Source organism: Trachurus trachurus (assembly GCF_905171665.1).
Source record: "Trachurus trachurus genome assembly, chromosome: 12".
In the NCBI taxonomy this organism is placed as follows: Eukaryota; Metazoa; Chordata; class Actinopteri; order Carangiformes; family Carangidae; genus Trachurus; species Trachurus trachurus.
Window position 1 is genome coordinate 579,059 of NC_139908.1, and position 17,491 is coordinate 596,549.

Sequence of the window (17,491 nt, forward strand, 5' to 3'; positions counted from 1 at the left end):
AAAATTATGTCAACTTTGCATCAAAAGTGACATACACTGCAAAAACTCAAAATCTTTCCAAGTATATTTGTCTTATTTCTTGTCAAAATGTCTCATTTCTAGTCAAAACGAATCTCTTTCCACTTAAAATAAGACTCATCACCTAAATATTAACTTGTTTTTAGATCATTTTCACTTGTTTCAAACTCATTTTCACTTGAAATAAGTAGAAAAATCTGCCAGTGAAAGGAAGTTTTTTGTGTTTGTAATAAGAAAGAAAAACTTGCTCCACTGTCAGATTTTTCTACTTATTTCAAGTGAAAATCTGCTTGAAAGAAGTAAAAAGTGTCTAGAAACAAGCTGCTTTTTATGTGATGAGTCTTATTTTACGTAGAATGAGATTAGTTTTGACTAGAAATAAGACAAATATTCTTGGTGAGATTTTGAGTTTTTGCAGTGCAACTTACTGAATGACACTTAACCACAGCTGTCAGAAGTATTCATTGGTTATTATGACAGTGTTATGTCAATCTGATGAATACCTATTCCAGTAAAGTGTTACCCAGCTTTCAGCTCTGCATCCTGGTCTTCTTCATCCTCACGCTGTTTTTTATCTTTTATTTATTCATTTATTTCTTTCCTACGGAGGCGGAGCGACGCTGCAACCAGCTTCACATTTACACCGACGACAACGACAACGATTAAGACAAAAACTAACTTCATCCAAGACCTACGGGGGAAATAAATAAATAGTGCCACTTGGGTCAGTAACCATGGTAACAGTCCACATCTTCCTGCTCCGCCATCTTTCTTTCTTTTTTTTAAAATCTTTTTATCCGTGACCTCATTCTTCTTCCTCAGAGCGTCGCTGTCGGAGAGACTGGTGACGTGACGGGGGGAGTGCTACATGATGGGGAGGTGGGGGGGTAATGTGTGTGTGTGTGTGTGTGTGTGTGTGTGGGGGAGTGATTCTGGGCTTTTCTTCTTTTTCTCGGTGGCTCTGAGTAGAGTTGAGTTGTTCCTCTCTACGCCTCCAGCTCGAAGCCCATCCCCACCTTGTGACCGCCGGCGTTGAAGTTCTTCCCATCGATCAGAGCTGACAGGGTCACCTTCACACCTACACACACACACACACACACACACACACACACACACACACACACACACACACACACACACACACACACACACACACACACACAGTCATATCTAACATCTGTTTGACAGCTGTGCAGGTCGGAGCGTGAGAGGAACGAAGGAAGTTATTAACTAACCAACTGCAGTGCATGCCTACATATACGTATGTCTGCATGCACTGCATTTGTCTTATTGTTCTATATTGCAATTTATCTCTGTAAGTTTGTGTGTGAATGGCTCTTCTATAACTGCTGCTACTGTCTCCATCACATCCTGGATCCATCCATTTAGACTTGTACTTTACCTATTTAAACTTGCACTTGCACTTTAGAAACTGGAGCTTTATTGTGAAAGGGGGAGTAGCTACTAAGAGATATGAGCTCCGGGGTAAAAACACATAAACCTGCTCAGCAGAGCACAAGAACCACATTTAACACAAGAACCACACTTCACACTTCACACTTCTCTCTGAATATGAGCTGTTAAACTCAGGTAGGAGATACCGAGTCCCTCTGTGCAGGTACATCCGCCTCAAAAACTCCTTCATCTCTGTCCATTAAACTCATGAATGAGCAGCTTGTGTGATGATGTGTATGAATGTTTGTGTGTCTGTACATCTGTCCCTCTCTACTCTCTGAGGCATATTGCACTTTAAGATTTTACTGTATGTTTTAAGCACTTTTTGCAGCTGTTTTTTGTGCTGTTTTGTCTTGTTGTGTAGCAGCACTGCCCTTTGTCCGAGACTAATTTCTCCCACGGGAAACTAATAATAAATGATTTTGACTTTGACTTAAAACTATGAGCAGTCTGTGGGTAAAACTCTGGATGGAAGTGATAGAAACGGTAAAAATCTGTTTAAAAAGTTCCAGCTGTGCAGCAGCAGTTTAGTTTTTAATCATCAATCACAGGCTGCTGCACCGTCTGGACAGGAAGGAGGAGAACAACCTCAGGCTGTAACCTACATATCTGTTAGAGGAGGGGGGGGGGGGGGGGGTAACATACCTGGCCGGAGGCTCTGGGTGTAGCCGACTCCGATCAGACTGGCATTGTTCACTTTGGCCTGAAACACGAGAAAACAAACAGAGACTCAGACTCAGACACAGATTCACCAACAGCCTCAGAATAATATCAATCAATCAATCATTTATTTGTCACTGCCATAAATAAACCTCAGACATAGAGACTCAGAGAGACAGAGATACAGACTCAGCCTCATTCAGAGTAACAGTCAGTACATTTACAGTTCAGTGCATCTCTGTCTCAGCTCCTCTGAGTTCAGTTCTTGTCTCAGTTCACATGCAGCAGATAGAATCTAGTAAGTGTCAGTGTCTCCTCCTCAACACCAGGGGGAGCTATGAGTCATTAAAATGAACTCCTTTCTGTCACTGAGTTAAAAAAGAAAAGGAAATAAATAACTTAGAGTTGTCAACTTCAGTTCCCAACCAGTCAAACCGCTCTGGGCCGGTTTCAGGCTGAGAAGAGGCTGTAGTCCATAATACAACTGACTCGTACCAGGTCGGTCCACAGTTTCCTTTTCTTTCTTTCTTTTTTAAAATTCACTCAATCGGTGCTTTTTCTTTTCAATTTTCTTTGCCGGGTTCTCTGCTCCACTCTGTGTCATCTTTCCAGTTTCTGTCAGATGAAGACGTTTATAAATGCAGAAGAAAATAGATGCTCAATCTGGGTATCTTAGTCAGATCTGGGGTCAGTATTAGTCAGACTAACATGTTTACATGCCCTTCAGTTGGCCAGTTACAGTCCCATTAAGACCAGGATTCAGTTTTTCCAAGTGTCATGTAAACGTACTGACAGATACAGTCACAGAGATGCTCAGACTCAGACTCAGTAACACTAACAGTAACAGTCACTCAGAGACAGAAACACAGACTCATGCTGCATTCAAAACAACTCGGAAGTCGGAAAAAAAACGAGCTCCAAGTTGTAAAAAATGAATCAAACGGCGTCAAACTCTGAAATTACAGGTGGGAAACTCTGGTATCATACGTATCAGAGCTCCGACTTTCTGACTTGACGTCACGACAACATCAAAACATGGCGTCATGCCCTCGTCTTAAACGGTTAGAATTTAGACATTTGAAGTTATTTGTTGAGGTCTGAATGCATATTTTTGTGTATTATTGCAGTAGCTTCTATGAAACACGTTTATATGAAGCTGTGATTGTTGTATGGTGTGAAATTGTGTTTCCTCGTATGTGACGGAAATATGGTTTAACTGTTATCAAGGCTATAACATCTCCTCTCCTCTTCATTTGCCTCCAAAACAAACATCATTTCAGCTATGAGCCACAATACGCCAGACTTCCTTCAGGTAGCCATGTTTTTTGCAGCGTGAACGCAACGATGTCGGAAGTCGGAAGTTGGGAATTCCGACCTCCGAGATGTAATGAACGCAGCAACAGTCCCAGATTCACAGACTGAGTAACAGACAGTAACCCTATCAGAGACTCACAGACAGCGATGCGTCCTTGTCCAGTTTGTACTTGGCAGCGATGCCGAAGCGAGTGTTGTTGCTGCCGGCCGTCCAGGCCAGAGTCACGGCCGTCTCCAACTCCTCGTTCACCTTCTGGTAGATGGAGCCTCCGAACTCTGTACCGTCGTTACTGAAGAGAGACAAGAGACACACACACACACACACACACACACACGGTCAGTCAGACCCTGGACACACTCATCTACCACTCCCAGGATGCATCTGAACGTGCTTAAGGCCGTGACACTCACTATTAAAGGGATAGTTCAACATTTAGTCAAACCGTCCCATTGCCATAATCCCTATAGTCATAGCAGTAGGTTTGTTACCTTTAATTGTCGGTGCAAGCTGTTTTTAGAACGGTGGAGCAGAGCCGTGAGCTGCTCAGAGCTACGCTACGGAGGCTCATTATGGGATTTCTTGGTTTCCCTCATCATCAAACTCATCAAATACACAATCCAACAACTCCACAACGCTCTGGTGGACAAGTTGTGAGCTGCACATTCACCACGCTATGAGATAATAACACAACGTTACCACACAGAGTTGTTTTAGAGGGAAATTCATGCGTGTAATGGATCTATACAACTTCTTAGTTTCACTTATTACTTGAATTACTGACATAGGTCATAATAAACTTTTCCATGATATTCTAATGCACCCTGAATTGGAAATAAAAGTGATAGATACAGAATATGCAACAATTACTGCAAACATCTGGACAGCTCTACTTCACACTGCTGACTCTTATCATCACAACAGACACGTCCTGTGATTTTCATCCTTCTGTGATGACGTTTGTCTGTTCTGATGAAATGAGTGTTTGTCTTCTATAAAACAGATTCTTAACACATTCTTTAACTCACACGTTGGTGTGCAGCTGGAAGTCCCCGGCGCGGTATCCCAGGGCGAAGTTGTTCTGGGCCAGTTTGGACTTGGCGGTGTCGAAGGCCATCTGGTAGCCGGCCAGCCAGCCCTCGTAGCCCAGCACGGCCGCCGCGTGGATGATCGGCCCCTCCAGGTCCACGTCGCAGCCCACGTTCACAAAGTCACGCTTGTAGCCCGTCTTCAGCTTCCCGCTCTTCTTACTGAGGAAACACATCGATCCAGGGTTGATTATTGGTTATTGATCATCTCCGATCGGAACATCGGTGTATAAAGATGAATAAAGATATTAATCTACGGTCTGGTCCTTTAAACTGGATGACTGACAGGTCTGGATGTCTCAGTCTATAAAACACATGTTCCTTTATTATCTATAACAGGACCAGTTTATTGATCGATCGTGTATTGATCCCTCCAGTCTGATCAGCTGCTTTAGGAAAATTAGTCATAACGATCAAGCAAAATGAGATTTTTAGGGTTGATATTAATATTAGGGAGCAAATAAATCTGATTAATTAGTTGTTATTCTTTATGTTTATGAAAATACACATCAATAACTGTGATTATTTTTTATTTTTTTTGGGTCAGCCCTAAATAAAACTACATGAAATTGATGTGTATCCCTCTTTCATATTGTCATTATTGGTAACTGTTTTATAAAAGCAACATATCCCTCCAGTCCGTGGTCTCTGCTCATTCTACCACTCTAAGGAGGAACAACGCCCCTCAGAGTGGTAGAATGAGCAGAGACCACGGACTGGAGGGATATGTTGCTTAAGTATATGAGCTCTATATCAGTTATATATCAGCTATATCTTACTCTGTACATGCATGTGCAAATACCCACTAATGTCAGTGAAGACAGATTGCTGCTTTTTCACTTATTTTTTTATTGATTCAGTTTTTTTTGTTTTTGTTTGCTTGTTTTGTTGGTATTTTGTGTTTTTGTTTCTTTGTTTATAGGTTAAACAAAAAAAGAAGAAAGAAAGAAACTGTTTGAAAAGAAAAAAAAAAGCTATATCTTACTCATATATCAGCTCTATATGAATCATATATCACTTCTTTATCAGCTCTATATCAGTTCTATATTAGTTTTCAGCTCTATATCAGTTATATATCAGTTATATATCAGTTATATACCAGTTTTCAGCTCTATCTCTGCTGTGTCTGGTAGAAACGTGTCTCACCCTGTGTTTGGTACAAAAGACGTGTCCAGTGCCACCTTCAGTCCCTGAGCCAGCTGTGGATGATAACACAACACACGGTTAAACACACACCCACACAGAGCTGTAACAGCAGTGTGTTATCATAGTGAACACACACACAGAGAGACACACACACACCTGGTCCTCCACGGTGACCTCGGTGGCCAGCGTGTTGTCTGTGTTCCACTTCTGGTTGAAGCTCAGGCCGAACTCCTTCATCTTGTACTTGGTCTCCAGGCTGCCGGCCGCCTTCCCCGTGTCCGTGTTGCTGGAGCCGGACGTGTTGAACTCCTGGAGAGACACACACACACACACACACACACACACACACACACACACACACACACACACACACACACACACACACACACACACACACACACACACACACACACACACACACACACACACGGTGTTAGAGCGACACACACTGGACACACACAGGAAACACTGACTGACCCACAGAGACAGAGAGAGTGTGTTTGGTGTTTGGTGTTTGGAGAAAACCCAGAAACAAAGACGTGGTGACAGAAGAGGAAGAGACAAAAAAAAGTGAATTATTCATAAACTGTGCAGAAATAAAACAAGTTTAAACACACAGACACACATACAGACACACAACTGTGAGAGAAAATACACAAAACCTTTAACACACTGATTAACATTAGGGCTGTCAGAGTTAAAATTAACGGCACTGTTCCTTTAAAAACACACAAATTGTTGGAGATTAATCATCTACAGTCTCATGTGATTAATAACAACTACATATTCTAATCAATTAAAGCACTAGTATGTATATTTATAATCTGAGCTGTTTCTCTAACAAACATGATGAAGTTTGAGGAAACATAATAACTTTGCATTTTTCACTATTTTCTTCATAAAAACATGAATGACTCAACTATTCTACTATTCTCCAGATGTTTGTTTGGTACCAGACCAACAATAATCCTTTATTTTAGATTTATTCATTTAGAATGAGTCAAAACGACCATTATCTACACATATAATCACATTATATTATATATATACTGTATTATATATATATAGTTTTAGGAAACAGTGTTTTCTGACTAGTTAAAACATGAATGAGCAGATTAGTTAATAATTAATGATAAAAGGTGATTAATAAAATAATAAACCATAATTTCTCCAGAGGGAAATGAACCAGAGAATCAGAGGAGAAGATGAGACAGAACATCGACATCCATGAGTGAGAGATCATTCTCGTCATTTAAATTGACATGCCCAAAATAAACACATTGATTGATTGATCAAAGAAACAACCACGTGAAACATTAAACCAGGATGAGAGAGGAAGCAGAGAAGAAGAAGAAGAAGACGACCACGACCACGAAGACGACCACCACCACGACCACGAGAAGAAGAAGAAGAGGAAGAGGAGGAGGAAGAGGAGGAAGAGGAGGAAGAGGAAGAAATGAAGAAATGGTTTTAGTCCAAATGAGTCGATCGTCGTCTTACCATCTACATTAGAGCCATTAGAGTCCAGACAGAGCAGAGGCAGCAGCAGAGAGACAGCAGGTTAGGACACACGGAGAGGCTGAGCGCACACACAGGCCAAACACACACACACACATACAGGATGCACACACACACACACACACACACACACACACACTGAGACACACACACACATCTGCAGCAGCAGCAGCGTCCACAGCTGGAAACCTCAGAGCTCAGGTTAGTTCAGTTAGAACATTTACCATAGATAGATATACTGCAGCCTTTATACTGACTAGAGGCTTCTCAGCTACGTCAACACGGCGGCCATCTTGGTGAGGGGTTCAGACCATAGACATATAAACGTCTGACCAGCAGTCAGACCAGTCAGACCCTGTACAACATGTTTCAGTGTGTATGGATGCATGTGGGTGTGTGTCTGAGTATGGACGTAGGGATGTCACAATTATACATTTTCTTGGTACGATTATTGTCAGAGAAATAACCACGGTGTTACGATTATTCTGCATTAATTAATTTCGAAATTTTTAAAAATTAATTTGGGAGCCCAAGAGGGGTCGTTCCCCCCCTTTGGCTGAAGAGGAACGACCCCTCTTGGGCTCCCAGCTAGCAAGCCATATATCCCCCGAGATGTCTGCTACATGACAACAAAGCAAGTTAACTGACTGATTGGGCATGGGACGCAAGCTCGGGCCTGATCAGCCTGTAGCTGGCCGCCTCTGTTGAGGGTGTATAGTGATAAAGGCCGAAACACCCAATGAGCCAGAGGAACACTACTGACGATGCGTCCCAAAATTTGACTTACCTACTTACTATCCACTATTCACCGGCAAGTCCACCAGTTCTTTTGTATGTGCTCGCACAGAAATTTACATCTTATCCTGTGTTTTCTGAATCTGACAACACTATGAATGTGTAAAATCAAATATAGTCAAAATATAATTACATTACTCATTGTTTACACAAAATATTTCACGTATCTATTAATATATGACCAGTTCTTAACCCCCAGGGGAAATGTTTGAAATATTCAGGTCATGAATTGTCATCTATACCAAATGTTTACATTTATTTTAATCGTTTTTTGTTTTGTTTTGCTTTTTTTTTTTATTAAAAATGACACACTAACATTTAAATTCCTACCAATTCAATGTTACGTTAGTTAAATGGACCAGTATCTGAACATTTACCTTTGTTTTTGCAGTACATCTGCCAATAACGTTTCAACATCAAATTTTTGGGAAAGTGACGATATTTAGGAACCTTTACGATTAAATAATTGTGGCGTTTAATACCACGATTAATTGTGAAACTAAGTAATCGTGACATCCCTATATGGAAGTGTATGTTTAATACATAAAAATAAAAAATAAAAAGTGTTGTTGTATCATAAATATATGTCTGACATTTATAATAAACCAAACAGCTTGAAACTTGGTTGAATATTCAGTGAGTTGTGGTGATGTTAATGGTTGATAGACCTCTAGTGCAGGAAGTAGACACGGCTTCCCCCTGACCAAGATGGCCGCCGCGTTGACGTATTCCACTCAGTAGAGCTGCCTGGGAACGTGGCATCTAGTCAGTATATATATATACACTGTATCTATGAACATTTACAACAAGTCATGTGATCATGTGTGATGTCATGTGTGATGTCATGTGTGATGTCAGAGTGTAGTGGAGGGTTAACAGGAAACACGGGGCAGATGGATCCAGATTACTAACATTAAAGTTTATCGTTGTAATAGAAGTTGTCTGTTTTATTTACTGTATGTCCATGTTTCTCTATAAAAACTGACATTCCAACGTGTTCGCTGTGCGTTGTGATGTTCAGGTAGTAAACATGTTGATAAAACAACACTAGAGCGACTGCCTACGTGTTAAACCACAACTTCTGTTGTTTTCATCGATCGATCACAGATCAACCGTTGCTCCACTACTTAGAATATTTAGATTTCCCTTCTTGAAGTTTTATATTGAGTTGGTAAAACTTTAGTGTGTTGCAAATCTTACATAATAGATTTGGTTGGAATGCCCTTTAGCGAACACAGGACGTAATGATAAGCTGCTATAGGTGGATATAATGAGCTAAAAATTGGAATATAATTCTAATATTTAACATAAGAAGCGTTAGAAATTAAATCTGGTTTGGACGTTAGGGTGGAGGATGTTGTTATGATGCTGTGTAAAAGCCTTGGAGACAAACTGTTGGTAAAAATTAGCTTTACTAATAAACTTGCTTCGTCTTTTACTGTCTTTTGTTTTCAGTCTCAGTTTCCTCCAGGTTTTAAAAGCTGGAGGTGCGTTCATGCATCCCCTAACCCTCCCCTCAAGGGTTAGCGTAAACTAACAGACAACTTCTATTACAATACCAGATTTGATGTTTAATGCAGAAAGTTTTTATGACAAAGCCAGATTGTGTTTTCTATGTGAGATGTTAGAGTGGGAGATGTGGAGCAGTGAGTCTGTGAGTCTGAGAAGAGAAGATCCTCACCACTCCGCTCTGGGACTTGGTCTTCAGGTCCAGTTTCACCACACCGAAGCCTGAAGGGGAGGAGGAGGAGGAGGAAGAGGAGGAGGAGGAGGAAGAGGAGGAGGAGGAGGAGGAGGAGGAGGAGGAGGAGGAAGAGGAGGAGGAGAGAGGAGGAGGAGGAGGAGGAGGAGGAGGAGGAGGAGAGAGGAGGAGGAGGAGGAGGAGGAGGAGGAGGAGGAGGAGGAGGAGGAGGAGGAGGAGGAGGAGGAGGAGGAGGAAGAGGAGGAGGAGGAGGAGGGGTTAACAGGTGGGGGGGGGCAGGTGATGATGAGAGGAGACAGAGCAGCAGATTATCAGCTGGAATCAGCTTCAGTCCATTAACTCATTAACCTCCAGGTGACTTCCTGTCAATCAGCTGGAGGATCAATTAACCACCTGTAGCAGCTCGTTAGCGTCTCTATGGTAACTACTGCTCAATTACTGCGTTGTTGGCTAAGACCGGACATTTACCATTTATATTTAGCATTTTGCAGGGTTATAAAAATGGTTCGTTAAACGTATCAAACAAAATTTAACTTTTTTCTACTTGGATTTTACGTTTTTTGTGGTTTTAGTTCCACTGTGTTAATAAGAATGAAAAAATAACAGTAAAGCTTCACATGTGAGTTTGTGCTGAGAAGAACGACACCAAACACGGCAGGTAAATGGTTTTAAAGGTGAAATATAAAGGTAAAAGGTAAAAAAGTAGTCAAAACCATTGACTGCAGAGAGTTCATGTCTCTTGCTGCAAAAACCAATGAGCAGAAGGAGATTTAGATTTAATGCAATGTTAGATTTTTATATAAAGGTTTGCATTAATGTGATTTAATTCATTTTAATTTCATCTAAATGATTTCCCATGTTTTTTTTCTTTACAAACTCATGTTATTGTCTCAAATGTCTAATAAAATGCGCTGTAATAACATATCAGCTGATGAATTAAACAGAATAAAGCAGCTTTTTAATATCTCCTGGTGCAAATCAATGAGCAGAAAGGGATTCAATGCACTGTTTAAGTTTTGCATTAATGTGATTTGATTAATTTACCAAAAAAACAAACTGATTCGTGAAGAATTATCTTTACAAAAACATGTAACTGTCTAAACTGTCTAAATAAAATGTTATAACAGTAACACTTTAGACTAGGGAACACATATTCACCATTAACTAGGTGCTTATCAATATGCATATAAGTAGCTTACTCCTTATTAGTAATTATTAAGCACCTATTAACACCTTATTCTACCTCTGTTACACCATGAATTAAGATTTCTCCTGATATTAACTCCTAATTATGGCTTATTCATTGTAAATTAATGCATTTATGCTACTAATTCAGAGTGATAAAGGAAGAATTACTAACCCACTGGTTATTCACATCATTATTCACAAACAACAATGCATTAATTTACAATGAATGAGTGACAATTAGGAGTTAATATCAGGAAAAACCTTAATTCATGGTGTAATAGAGGTAGAATAAGGTGTTAATATGTGCTTAATTATTACTAATAAGGAGCTAGTAAGCTACTTATATGCATATTAATAAGCACCTAGTTAATGATGAATATGTGTTCATTAATCTAAAGTGTTACTGTTACAACATATACACATTCTGGGGCTAAACTGTTGAGTAAATCATGGTTCACTAACTAACTGGGGATTCATTGTAGATTTTTTATTTCATGTGTTTACTAATGAACTAATGAGCTGCTGCTTTAAACAGATGTAACTTTATTATTCATTAACAAAAACCAGTGACACATGTTTGTAATGAAAGGAGTTATTATCCCTTTAACATGGCCGTATTGTGCAGCAGCAGAGTTTCCTCTTCTATTGATGATTATAAATCCAGTTTTTTAACAGTTTGTAGGAGCGTTTGCATGAATGGGTTGTGAGAGTTAGTTTCTACTCACCGTAGCCCTTGCTGAAGATGTCCTTGGCAGCTTTGCCCAGGTCTGAGTAGGAGGGGGGGACAGCCATTGTGCTGCAGGAGGAGATAAAGTCCAACAATGTCTTTATTTATTTTATTACACATAACTTCACTATTGTGTTTCTGCAGGCGACTGAACCGACTGAACCGACTGAACCAACGGAGCAGCAGACTGAGCGGCGCTGCAGCAAACCACCGTTTATCACTTCAACCTGTTTCACAGTCAAACACACAGAGACTAGAGCACCAAGACAATAATACATTCATTTATAAATGTTCTTTATATGAAATGTTTCTCTTCTAATAACGTCATTCATCAATCTACATAAACTTCATCCAGATGATAATCATCAATATCCTCCAGAGCAGCTCATCTCAGCTCACACTCAACATTACTATTGATTCTGCACAACTTTTTAATTCTTTCACAAACTCTATTACACCATGAATTAAGATTTTTTCTGATATTAACTCCTTATTATGGCTTATTCATTGTAAATTAATGCATTGTTGTTTGTGAATAATGATGTGAATAACCAGTGGGTTAGTAATTCTTCTTTTATCACTCTGAATTAGTAGCATTAATGCATTAATTTACAATGAATAAGCGACAATTAGGAGTTAATATCAGGAAAAATCTTAATTCATGGTGTAATAGAGTAGTAGTATAGAATGAGGTGTTAATACATACACTAATACATTCATTTATAAATGTTCTTTATATGAAATGTTTCTCTTCTAATAACGTCATTCATCAATCTACATAAAGTTCATCCAGATGATAATCCTCAATATCCTCCAGACAGAGCAGCTCATCTCAGCTCAGCTCACACTCAACATTATTATTGATTCTGCACAACTTTTTAAAAAACTCTTTCACAAACTGGATGAATGCAAAAAGGGGGCTGCCGCTTCCCCGTATGCACCGTACGCTCTGATGAAGGTCGTCTGACACCGAAAGCTCAGCCTTTAATAAAGTGAAATTGCATAGATCCAAGTGTGCAGAGATCTTTTTCTTCAGTTTGGACAAACTTGATGAATGAAAATAAAATGAAAAACTGATTCATGCATCATGACAAGTTGACAACAGTGTCTTATTGTTCATAAACACACTCACAACCACAGATGAAAAAAGTGCAAAAATATAAGTAATGTCATAATTTAAAACAGGAAATTTAAATTTTCAAGACTTTTTAATGATTCATTCTGCTGTCTGAAGTTGGCTTTTCCATGTTTCTCCACGCTCCTGCAGAGCTGCTGCTGCTGCTGCTGCTGTGAGGGATGAGTCATGATCATTCATCACTGACTCATCCATGTTCACAATCTGATCCACTCTGTCTTTACAAACCAACACAGTAGTAATAATATTATTATTATTATTATTATTAACAATAATATAATAATAATGATCAGTGTCTTCTGACTGAGCTGTTCCCAGCAGTAGAGAACAGCTTGTTCCTGCTGCTGCTCACTGAGGGAGGGGGATGAGAGGAGCTAACTGCTGCTAACTGCTAACGCTGCAGCTGGAGAACACATGCTGCACGTTTAAAACTGAATATTTTACAGCGCAAAATAGGAGGTTGAAAAGCCAGAGGGAGCAGAAGGGATTTTTGTTGTTGATTTATCTTCTGAATGTATGTATATTTCTTGGGGAGGTGCTTTTTATAAGCCCATATAGGGTTTTTTAACCTCTCCTGCACTTACTTCATTTCTGTTTTTTTGTAATTGTCTTTTATTATGGTGCAAATAAATGAATACAAAGGGATGATGGAGGAGGAGGAAGAGGAGGTAGAGGGACATGGAGAAGCTGCAGAACAAAAGACTCTGGTGGTCCTGAGGTTGCAGCTGAAGGTTGAACAGAACCAGAGGCCCAAAGACTGATCGATTATAGTTATTATATAGTTATTGACCTGGTTCTAATAAACACATGATAATGATGTTGGATTAATAAAGACAGGAGGAAACAGCGGAGTTTGGTGCATCTGCAGCGGGACAAAGGAGCAGATGGGCCGGTGGAGAGGAGGAGGAGGAGGAGAGAGCAGCTCCTGGGACTCATTAATGATGCTCAGACAGAGTCACGGTTCTTCTCTGCGGACACTCACACACCCTGTTAGCCGCAAACCGAGCTCGTTAAGCGGCTGCAGCTGCAAGCAAGCCCCGGTACTGGTTCTGGTTCTGGTTCAGTAGCAGTGATTCTATCTGTCTGTCTGTGCACCATCACACACAGACGGATTAAAGTGTGTGTGCATCATCAGCAGCATCATTACATAACAGAGAAACCTGCAGCTCAACCTGCTAACAGGCTAACAGGCTAGCAGGCTAACGGCTAGCTAACCTTGAGCACAAACGTCACCAAAAAGGCGGTTGTAGTTGAATTAAAACGTAGTAAATGAAGGTTAATTGGCGGTTTTTACCCGGTGTGGAGGTGTTAACGGAGTGGTCCTGGTCCTGGTCCTGGTTCTGGTCCCTGGTGGTCCTGCTGTAGGTGATGATGACAGCTAGCCTGTAGCCTGTAGCCTGTAGCTCGTAGCTCCGCTCTGCTCTGACTACAACACAGCGACAGAGCAGCAGAGCAGCGGACAGGGCACAATGAAGGAGACTCACGGCGCATGCGCGGTGACGGCGGGAAAACGGCCGTCAAAGAGTCGCTGCGACGGAGAGACGACAAGAGAACAATCCCCCTCATCTCATGGTCGGCTCGCTCTGTTTCAATAGATAGATAGATAGATAGATAGATAGATAGATAGATAGATAGATAGATAGATAGATAGATAGATAGATAGATAGATAGATAGATAGATAGATAGATAGATAGATAGATAGATAGATAGATAGATAGATAGATAGATAGATAGATAGATAGATAGATAGATAGATAGATAGATAGATAGATAGATAGATAGATAGATAGACTTTATTGATCCCAAGCTGGGGAATGACAGTGCAGCAGCAGCATTACACAGACACACAGTGACGATAACAACATATAGTATAAGAATATAAAGAATAAGAAGATAAAGAACAAACTATACATGATAAAATAGCAATAGCAAATAAAATAAAATGTGATGTACAAAAGTAGGCTATATACAACAACAAATGCCCAAGCTGTATACATTTATTATTATTTTTCTTTTGATTACTTCTTTTAGGCTATTTATTTCATGCATTAATGTTATACTCTCTATACTATAGGCTCTGCTACTCAGCCTTTATAGAAAATACCTAGATTTCCTATGTAATGCAGGAGGTGTGATGTTTCTTTCTTGATTTGCACATATGGACAGAAATTATTGTCATTGTATTTGTTCTTGTTTAATAAAGAAAGTTTAAAAAAAAAGAAAAAAAAAGAGAGACGTCAAGAGAACAATCCCCCTCTACTCTCTGCTCTCTGCTCTGCTCCTCCTGAGGACAACACGGTTTTATCTCAGCTGCTGTGTCACCGGAGCAAAGAGTGATGAAGCATTTACTTATCAAACATTAGGAAAAATAATAATAATAGGATATTAAAAAAAATTATAATAATTTACAAACCAACCATTAATCCTTTAAATAAATCCATTGTAAGCACATTTATTAATTCATGAATAATAAACAAAATAGATCAAGGTTAAGTGCATGATGCTGTTTGTTACCATAAGTGTTCACTGACAAAAACAAAACAAAACTCAAAAACACTGGTTTAATCCTTCATATACTGTATTTTTAGATTTTAAATTTATAATTTAGATTTTTTCATTGTCTCATTGTCTTGTCTCAACTGACCTAATCTTTGTCTGAAATAAAATATATTTATATGTATGTATAATCTCTTGTGGGAATCTAATAGTGTCAACTCATCGTGAAAAGGCAAAAAATATTTAAAGCTATCAGTCAGCGATCCGGTGGTTTTGTCTAACGTCTTGTCAGCTGATGGAGTTAGCAGCCTCCGCCCTCGTCATGGATCTATTGGTCCTCGTCCCTACGTCACCACATTCAGGCGCATCCCTTGGCTGCACGCACAGAGAGGACTGCCCCTTTATGCCGTTCTCTCTCCTCATTGGATAAAGGTTGTAGGATACAAGGAAAGTTTTCTCCTGGGCTCAGAGCAGAGCAGAGTGACTGACAGACCCGTGTTTCAGACCAAACACTCTATAGAAGTGATTGCTGTCGGAAGATACAACTATTTAAGACTTAGATTAAAGCAGATATCAGTGGAATGTTTTTGTTAATATAAGTCCTAAATAGTCCTATTTTCCGTCAGCAATCACTTACATGAAGTATTTCAGCCTAAACACGAGTCTCTCCGTCACTCTGCTCTGCTGTAACCCGAGGAGAAAATGTTCCTTGTGGGATACAAGTGTTATCCAATGAGGAGAGAGAACGGCATGAAGGGCTGTGTGTGCAGCCAAGGGATGCGCGTGAATGTGGTGACGTAGCACGAGGACCAATTGATGCCTGACAAGGGCGGGGGCTGCTAACTCATGGTGCGTTCAAAGAAACTCGTACTTTGTGTTTTTCCTTCCTGTGAAGTCATACCAGTTCGATCTGGTACGAGTTCACGGGTCGGAAGTTACGAGTGGCCGTTATAGGGAACTTTCACAGACAACAGGATGGTAAAAACACGAGCTACGGGTTACCTGGAACGCTACCAAGTCGTAGTTGTGACTTGAAGCTGTAACTTACGGTTTCAAAAGCCTGCCTTGAACGCAGCATTAGCCGAAACGGCCGTGAAGCTGATATCTGCTTTAACACACACATTCACTTTACTTCTGCTAAATGTAGATGTTTTTTTATTGTCTCATTGTCTTGTCTCAACTGACCTAATCTTTGTCTGAAATAAAATATATTTATATGTATGTATGTCAGTCTATGATGTATGTATAATCTTTTGTGGGAAGTTATCTAATAGCATCAACTCATCGTGAAAAGGCTAAAAATATAACAATAAAGTCTCAGTAAGTTGGACTGTAGCTACAAACAGCGACCTCTACAGACCACATGTGGTACTGCTCTGAACAGAGGAACTCCTCAGCTGCTGTGTCACTGGAGCAAAGAGTGATGAAGCATTTACTTATCAAACAATAAAAAATAGGATATTAAAAAAAAAAATTGACCGGTCCCTCGCTTTATTGTGACTGGTCCCTCACTGGTCCCTTGCTGGCACCACCTTATTTTCTGGGTGGTTGTTGGTGGTTATTTATGTATTGTTTGCTTGGTCATTTTGGCCACATGTTGACAGAAATATTTTGAATTTTGTCTATGTAATGCCGGATTTTGTCAATAAAAATTGAGATTGAAAAAAAAAAAATCTGATAGTGTCAACTCATCGTGAAAAGGCTAAAAAATATATAGAAGATGACTTTTTCAATGAAGGAGAAATAATGGACGTGTTTTTAGTGTCTTGGAAAGTTATTTTAAACAACTTTGTGTAGGAAAGCAATTTTAACCAAAGAATAGTCATAGCAGAGCATTTTTACACATTTTAAAATGCCTCTTTAGGGGGTCTGTAAGGTCTGTATCAATAAAGTCTCAGTAAGCTGGACTGTAGCTCCAAACAGCGCCCCCTACAGACCCCATGTGGTACTGCTCTGAACAGAGGAACTCCTCAGTCCACCTTAAAACTCTGAGTCCAACATGGCGCTTCCTGGAGGGGGGGGAGGGGGGTCGACCTGCCCCGCCCTGACTGAACACTGACTCGACGCTATCTGCTCCGTGTGTGTGTGTATGAGAGTGTGTGTGTGTCGAGGTGATAACTTCACTGTCACAAGTACAACACACACACACTCACGCAAACACGCACTCATACACGCACTCACCACGCACACCCCCCCTGCAGGTCCACCAGCCGCTCCAGGGTCCAATGTTCGGCCTCAGGTCCCCTGGTC

The 17,491-nt window shown here is 40.2% G+C and overlaps 2 protein-coding genes and 1 long non-coding RNA gene across 4 annotated transcripts in view; 1 reads left to right on the top strand and 2 right to left on the bottom strand.

Moving 5' to 3' along the window:
• ube2l3a (ubiquitin-conjugating enzyme E2L 3a) overlaps positions 1 to 17,491 on the bottom strand; it is a 274,466-nt gene that overhangs the window by 824 nt on the left and 256,151 nt on the right. The gene's annotated exons all lie outside the window — the stretch shown is intronic.
• On the top strand, positions 14 to 797 carry LOC310994833. Its single transcript, XR_014595806.1, has 2 exons — positions 14 to 324; positions 499 to 797. It is a non-coding gene; the product is annotated as an uncharacterized lncRNA (long non-coding RNA).
• Positions 519 to 14,202, bottom strand: LOC310994819 (non-selective voltage-gated ion channel VDAC2). 2 transcript variants are annotated; one of them, XM_083983674.1, is made up of 9 exons: positions 14,039 to 14,202; positions 11,608 to 11,678; positions 9,674 to 9,723; positions 5,836 to 5,988; positions 5,680 to 5,732; positions 4,474 to 4,695; positions 3,587 to 3,737; positions 2,119 to 2,176; positions 519 to 1,096 (listed from the first exon to the last, which is right to left on the bottom strand). In XM_083983674.1, the coding sequence occupies exons 2-9, from the start codon at positions 11,672 to 11,674 to the stop codon at positions 1,005 to 1,007; spliced, it is 846 nt and encodes a 281-aa protein (XP_083839800.1). In that variant the 5' UTR covers positions 11,675 to 11,678; positions 14,039 to 14,202; the 3' UTR covers positions 519 to 1,004. The 2 variants fall into 2 exon arrangements, with proteins under 2 accessions (XP_083839800.1, XP_083839801.1); XM_083983675.1 differs by lacking the exons at positions 9,674 to 9,723; positions 11,608 to 11,678; positions 14,039 to 14,202 and adding an exon at positions 7,180 to 7,292 and having other exon boundaries at positions 520 to 1,096.